Source organism: Ostrea edulis, chromosome 8 (genome assembly GCF_947568905.1).
Source record: "Ostrea edulis chromosome 8, xbOstEdul1.1, whole genome shotgun sequence".
Classification (NCBI taxonomy): Eukaryota; Metazoa; Mollusca; class Bivalvia; order Ostreida; family Ostreidae; genus Ostrea; species Ostrea edulis.
Window position 1 is genome coordinate 50,932,690 of NC_079171.1, and position 8,074 is coordinate 50,940,763.

The following is an 8,074-nucleotide window of genomic DNA, read 5'->3' on the forward strand; positions in this document are numbered from 1 at the left end:
GGCCCCCGGGGTCGGATGGGGCCACAATAGGGGGTCAAAGTTTTACATACAAATATATAGGGAAAATCTTTAAAAATCTTCTTCTCAAGAACCATTGGTCCAAGGAAGTTCACATTTACATGAAAGCTTTCTGACATAGTGTAGATTCAAGTTTGCAAAAACCATGGCCTCCAGGGGAAGGTTTGGGGCCATAATAGGGACTACGGTTTTACATGCAAATAGATATGGAAAATCTTCTGATATGGACCAAGGCGACTCAGGTGAGCGATGTGGCCCATGGGCCTCTTGTTTTCTGAACTATAAACATTTTGACATTGTATTGAGAGTACCCGAAGTTTTTTTCTGAACTATAAATACCCATGGACTACTGTAACTCAATTTTGTGTACAAATGATGACGGATAAAATAATTTGTTAATCCAACCAAAAATTTACACCAATAGAAATGCACAAGATTTGAGAATTATGCAATAAATAGGGAAAGGACTGAATATGTAGGGACATTCTTGCCCTCAGTCGTGCCTAATTTGACCTCACTAGCCTAAGCTTTTGTAGGCAATAAATTGGGTTGTGCCTGTGAAATCCTCTGTACAACTGGGTTCTCTCTCTGCAATCTATTGGGCAAAACTATTACCATGTAAAATATGTAATAAGAGAATGAAATTGAGGTTGATTTATGTAAGAAATGAATGGATGTGGTTTGCAAGTCAATTGTGGTTCTTTTAAAGTGACTACATGGTTGTAGAATTCAACTTAAATACTCCCTCCAATCTCGTAGACTGATTATGTCATCTCATTATATAGACACAAACTCATGATAAAGATGTTTAATTTCACTATTACAACTTTCTTAATTGGTAATAATGATTTTTTAAAAATATTTTAATGACCTTTATCTCATAATTACAATTTATTATCTCCTAATTACGACTTGATTAATTATTTTCATGACCTCGCCAGGCTTTCATAGTTTTCATTAAAAAGGTCTGTATGGGCACATCCATGTGTTGTTGTGTTGTTTTTTTGTTTGTTTTTTTTTTGGGGGGGGGGGGGTATTTTAAAGGAAAGTCGTATTGTTTTAGGGTGTACTTGTGTATCACTGTTAGTATTCAAATGTCTTTATTTCCAGGTTGGCAGCATGATTGATCAAATATGAGATAGGTACAATGTACTTGTCAATGAATATATAAGCCGCAGCTTTCCATATATATGATATTTGTATTCATAAAAATTATATTAGGTATAATACTGATGAAAAAGAATATGAAAAATGACTCATTATTACTTCAATTTTTGTATGTTTGATAGGAAACAGATGAAAAGGAGAACCTACAGTATGGAAGAAGTTCATCAAACGGTAGGGAGACCAAGAAGAGGCCCTTCCCCTACAGTGAAGAAGCAGGATGTTACCAGTTTGACTTGTCAACAGAAATCGAGGAGGAAATCTCCAAACTAGCGAGGAAAGAAACATTGGATTCCAACAAGTTCCGTGAGTGACACCTGAAATTCCTACCTGACATAGGAAGTAGTGTATTACATTTACAGTTATATTATTTGGACACCACCCACCCACCCCCCCCCCCCCCACCCTTTGTGCATGTGTACATATAGGATGCTCAGTACTATCTGATACTATATGTCAAGCATATTTTTCAAAGATAATGACAGGGAATTATTACATATATAGTTTAAATATACTACCTCATACATGTAAGTTTTATTGCTTTAAAGATAATCATATGATTTCAACAAGCAGACATGTTCCAAATGACTTCCTTTTCTGTAAAATAAGTATTTCAACACACTTCTTGAAGTTCCCAACCACAGTGGCAGGTGTTTCAGCTCAAATCTATCAAATTTCTATAGAAATTGCAGCTAAAATTTGTAAGTGTAAGTCCGTTCAAATATCTGGACTGAATTCATATATACTCTTGTCTTTAATGTATTCCCACAAATGAAAGTCTATAGCAGATTTAGGTCAGGAGAATCAGAGGAGGCCAGGCATTTGCTGTTTTGTAGAAGACCAGCTTTCTCAACCAAGCAGTCACTTCTGCTCTGGCTACCAGGCAGTGTGTGGAGCTTCTTCCATCCAATCAGTGACTAGCCAGGCAGTGTGTGGAGCTTCTTCCAACCAATCAGTGACTAACCAGGCAGTGTGTGGAGCTTCTTCCATCCAATCAGAATCAGTCACTACCCTGGCAGTGTGTAGGGCTGCGCCAGCGTACTGAAATCAAATGTCCGTTGGGTTGATTATTCTTTGTATAAAACTTGGTTAAAAACATTCCTTCTAACAGACTTTTGAGGTGTTTCTTCAAGCACTTTTTGAACTTGTTCATTAGTTTTCTTGTGACAACTTGATCTTGGTCTACCAACATTTGAATGTCTTCTGTCAAAAAAAGAATAAATTTTTATATGACTGTCTTTAGACGGAATGTATTGTGGTACAGCAATGTCTGTGCAATGTCTGTATTTTCTGTTTCTGTTTTCATTTCTCTGTTACATATCAAGCAGAAACTTGCTATGTTGAGTTTTTTTGTGGATCACTCTAGAATATAATGATAAACATAGAGATTAACAATACCTTTAGCTTGCTTTTTAAACATGGTCATATTGTACAAAAATGACAGGTGACTTAGAACATCCTCATGATGAAACTCATAACATCATAATAATTATGCCTCTAAATGATACAATATCCTGAATTTGTTTTTCACACATAAAACTATGCATTTTCCTTTTAAATAAAATATTTTGCTTAAAAACGATTGTAGCAAAATCATTTCAAGATGTTTTCGGATACTAAGGAACCGCCTGTAAATGCATGAGAAGCTATGCATGTGCATTCATTCCATTCTGTATTTCAGTCTAGTGCTAAGGTGGGGAGAGGAAAAAGCTTGCTGAATCTAAAGGTCATGGGTCAAGGTCATAGTCCTATTAAATGTAACACTGCTTTAGACACGATATAAAAACTACCATTCCAATCTTCAGTTTCATACTTTCCATTTGGATGACAAAAGAGGGGGGGGGGGGGGGGGACAAAACAATTTGCAGATGATACTGGAGTGTTAGAGTGGTGTTGACACCTTGTCTACATGGGTTTTCAGTCGTATTCTTACTTCTAAAATAGGGACAGGGAAATATCTCTAAACACCTGGGTCAGAGGTCAAGGATATATATATAGTATACTTGTATGTAAAACTTTTACAGATAAATGAAAAGATTATATTATGAAATTTAAGCTCCACACTTCAAAAACTTGTGTCAGAGATTGTAGATGGAAAGTAAAAGTTTCCTATTAATGAAAGGCGAAGACAACGAACAGTGAGCAATTTCATAACTCCCATAAGCAATACAAAATAGATAGTTGGGCAAACACAGACCCCTGGACACACCAGAGGTGGGATCAGGTGTCTAAGAAGAGTAAGCATCCCCTGTCGACCGGTCACACCCACCGTGAGCCCTATATTAATTTCTATGTTAAAAAGGTGAAAGTCAGAAAATTTAATGTTGCCTGTGATATAAGACTTGGACTCTTTAGATGTTGTTATGATACAAAATTTTTGAAAACACTTTTTTGCTTGGTCATTGTAGGAAGCAAGTTAACTCACAAGAAAACTGCAGGAGACATCAGATTGCTGTATGTGTATCTGCACAGCATAGGAGAACATCAGAAAATCCACAAAATTCCACCCAGGGAACTGGACTTCCATCTCCACAAATTTTTCAATTGTGTTCGAAAAGGAAATGGTGAGGAGTATGAACCATTTAGCCTTCGAGCTATGGCAGATAGTTTTGAACGATATCTGAAAAGCTACAACTATGGCTACAGCATTTTTCAGAGCAAGGAGTTTACCTGGACCAAAGAAGTATTACAGGACAGGATGAAACAGCTGGTGGAGAATGGAAAGGGAAACTTTAACCAAAGATCCCACACCCTCACTGCCACAGATGTTGATAAACTGTTTGAATCAGGTCAGCTGGGAAATAGAAATCCTGCTTGCTTGCTAAGGACAATGTGGTTTATTAACACGGTGTATTTAGGTATCAAAGGTAGCAAAGAGCATCATCAACTGAAATGGGGAGACATTAAACTATGTTGTGACAAAAAAGATAATTTAGAATTCTTGGAATATAGGAGACGGGAAACTGCTGCAGGCTGCGTAAAGTCCAGACAAGGACATGTGAGAGTCGTGTTTGCCAACACGATGGATGTGTCACGTTGTCCTGTGGCGCATTACAAGCTGTACAGAGATTTGAGACCTCCCGGTTACAGCAATCCAGGAGATCCGTACTATTTAGTATCTACCTCTGGTGTTGTACCTGAGAGGTGTTTCAGAACCCAATCTGTTGGTGTCAACAAGCTGAATAAATTCATGTCAGTCATGGCTAAAAATGCAGGTAGGTACTGACGTTTGAGTATTAAAATGTGTGTCACTATATACATCAGTGTATCACTGAAGATACCCATCTAATACTACCTAAAAGAACCATGGATCTCTGTTTGGTTTGCCTTTACAGATTGTTTGGGTCGGCAGACCTCAGTTTGCTTTTTTTACGCCTGTCAAAGATGGGACGTATTATGGTATGGCGTCGTCCGTCTGTCTGTACCGACCTTGTTGGCAGGATACAGACTGAACCGTAAGCTCCAGTATTTGACAACTTGACACATTTGATCACCATGATGAGAGGAAGATGCCTATTGTTTTTCAAGATCAGAAGTTAAGGTTTAGTATTAGTAGGAAAACCTTGTAGGCAGGATAAAAATGGAACTGTAAGCTCCAGAATATTGCAACTTGATACATTTGATCACCATGATGAGTGGAAGTTGCCTATTGTTTTTCAAGGTCAAAGATCAAGGTCATAGTAATACTTCATAGGAAAACATTGAAGGCAGGATGCAAACCGTAATCTCCAGAATATTGCAAGTTGATACCTTTGGTCACCATGATGAGAGGAAGATGCCTATTATTTTTCAAGGTCAAAGTATCACTTAGTAGGAGAACCTTGTAGGCAGGATACAAACCAAACCGTAAGCTTCAGAATATTGCAACTTCGTACAATTTATCACCATAATGAGAGGAAGATGCCTATTGTTTTTGAAGGTCAGAAGTCAAAGGTCAAGGTCATAGTATTACTTAGTAGGAACACATTCTAGACAGGATACAAACCAAACCGTAAGCTCCAGGATATTGCAACTTGGTACATTTGATCGCCATGATTAGAGGGAGATGCCTATTGTTTTTCAAGGTTAGAGGTCAAAGATCAAAGTTACAGTATCACTTAGTTGGAAAACCTTGTAGGCAGGATACAAACCGAACCATAAGCTCCAGAATATTGCAACTTCGTACAATTTATCACCATAATGAGAGGAAGATGCCTATTGTTTTTGAAGGTCAAAGGTCAAGGTCGTAGTATTACTTAGTAGGAAAACATTCTAGACAGGATACAAACCAAACCGTAAGCTCCAGGATATTGCAACTTGGTACATTTGATCACCATGATGAGAGGGAGATGCCTATTGTTTTTCAAGGTTAGAGGTCAAAGATCAAGGTTACAGTATCACTTAGTTGGAAAACTTGTAGGCAGGATGCAAACTGAACAGTAAGCTCCAGGACCATCAAACTTGGTACACATACATCTTATGCCAAGTGAAAATATTACATAGAGAGTACATGATTGATCTTATTTTTTCGATGCAAAGAAAGTATGCCACACCCTAATGATTGCTGATACTACTTGAAGCCAAGTTCTACAAATCATGATGCAAGAAAAACACCCTGTATTAGTATTTCATGTGTGTATTATGCACGGTCTTGTTGGGGTTGTATTTGGTACGGTTGTGCTGTGCACTAAAAATTTCAGTGCATTACAATTCTTACCATATGATTCGATGCACTGATTAAAAATTCCAGATTTTGGTTCTGTTTAGAATTTACATGCTCCAAAAACTACAAATGTGACTCCGGGTGTATATTTTTAAGAAACAGAGATTTAATTTAAATCACTACTGCGTAGGAATTTAGCGTTTACACCACTCAGACACCGACAGAACATAGGTCCACAAGGTCATTGAAGTTTATCTTTACATGTCATAACATTTCTGTATCTTTACATGTCATAACATTTCTGTCAGTGCTGGGATGAAATCAACATTGTAGATAATGACACCGATAAAAAGTTTATCTTTACATGTCATAACATTCTGTCAGTGCTGGGATGAAATCAACATTGTAGATAATGACACCGATAAAAAGTTTATCTTTACATGTCATAACATTTCTGTCAGTGCTGGGATGAAATCAACATTGTAGATAATGACACCGATAAAAAGTTTATCTTTACATGTCATAACATTTCTGTCAGTGCTGGGATGAAATCAACATTGTAGATAATGACACCGATAAAAAGTTTATCTTTACATGTCATAACATTTCTGTCAGTGCTGGGATGAAATCAACATTGTAGATAATGACACCGATAAAAAGTTTATCTTTACATGTCATAACATTTCTGTCAGTGCTGGGATGAAATCAACACTGTAGATAATGACACCGATAAAAAGTTTATCTTAACATGTCATAACATTTCTGTCAGTGCTGGGATGAAATCAACATTGTAGATAATGACACCGATAAAAAGTTTATCTTAACATGTCATAACATTTCTGTCAGTGCTGGGATGAAATCAACACTGTAGATAATGACACCGATAAAAAATTTTAAAGTGAATATGATACAGAGGTAAATAAGTGAAGGAGAGGTCCCAAATGATAGAATTGTTGAATTTTGACAAATGAATGAAAACAATATCATATATCTGACATGTGAGATTGAAAAAGTATGCTGCACGTTAATAGAATAAATTTTAATAGACTTTCAATGTTTTCTTTATTCTATCAAAGTTATAACATACCAATGTAAATAGAGATATGATGTATAGCTGATGTATACAAATGACCTCATAATCATATATAGTACTGGAATAAAATGGAATTAAGTATTCTACTTATCATAAATGTTAATTTTTGTACCGTCACTGGATAAATTGTACCTAACAATTTTAGAACAAACAAATGGAAATCATACTGTTCTGAGTTGATCGAAACTGGAACAAACAGTTCTAACCCTGAATCACTTTGGCTCTAGTATTTGGATTTACTTTTTTTTTTTTTTTTTGGTTCACTGACGTGGGAATATGACCAACCATATGCTAGGGTCACATCGAGTCCTGTCACTAACATTTTTTTCCCCATAGAATTTTCACATCTTGGAGTCCGGAGAGCCTGATTGAATTGATTTCTGAAATGCATTCCATATTACAATGATTACAGGCCTTTAAGTGGCCCTGTATTTCCTATAAAATCCCTATATATTTTGACAACCCCTTTAATCCCAATGTTTTTGCCTGAAAATGGCATTTTCCCTGTATTAGCCCTATAAATTTGTCAAACATAATTTCCTTTTATTTGTTTGCTGTACTCACTAAGATCAATATAGTTTCTGTTCTCCATCATCTTATTCATATTTTGTTTAAGATTTCTGATCATTATGTAGATAATAAAAATAATAATGACTAGTGCATTGATTTTATCAACAGGTCTGATTAATGAAAATCAGAAGGGAAGACGATTCACGAACTTCTCGGCCGTGAAGTACCATGTACTGAAGGAGAAAATATCTGTGTTAGCCGAGACAGAACGAGAGCCCTTCTGTCAAGTGCGTATATCTACAAAACCTAATACAGCTCCACTATGAAGTACGTACTACAAACTAAGATAGCGTAACGTGGTGAAAGAAAGAAGACCATGCAAATAAGACGGAGCTCCATATTGAAATTCAACACACAAAATATTAAAGAGAGGAGGACAGAGCTGTGTCGTTTGTATTAAATAACACAAACTATAAAAAATGGGATGGCGTTTTGCCACAACCGTTTTGCCACAACCTAAAACGAAGTTACGACTACAGACACCAGTACAGTACACTAAGGACTGTATTAGAACTCGTTCAGCTGCCACGACTTGTTGTTGATTATTGTTATATCTTTCTTTGTTGGAATAAAATTGCCAAATTCGA

At 36.5% G+C, this 8,074-nt stretch overlaps 1 protein-coding gene across 4 annotated transcripts in view; it reads left to right on the forward strand.

The window, feature by feature from the left end:
• Positions 1–8,074, forward strand: part of LOC125661399 (uncharacterized) — a 33,657-nt gene extending 25,583 nt beyond the window's left edge. For all 4 annotated transcript variants that reach the window (XM_056146404.1, XM_056146403.1, XM_056146405.1 and 1 more), the window contains 3 exons: positions 1,308–1,488; positions 3,591–4,397; positions 7,596–8,074. In XM_056146404.1, the coding sequence (XP_056002379.1) occupies positions 1,308–1,488; positions 3,591–4,397; positions 7,596–7,753 (1,146 nt within the window). In that variant the 3' untranslated portion in view covers positions 7,754–8,074. The remainder of the gene's footprint in view (positions 1–1,307; positions 1,489–3,590; positions 4,398–7,595) is intronic.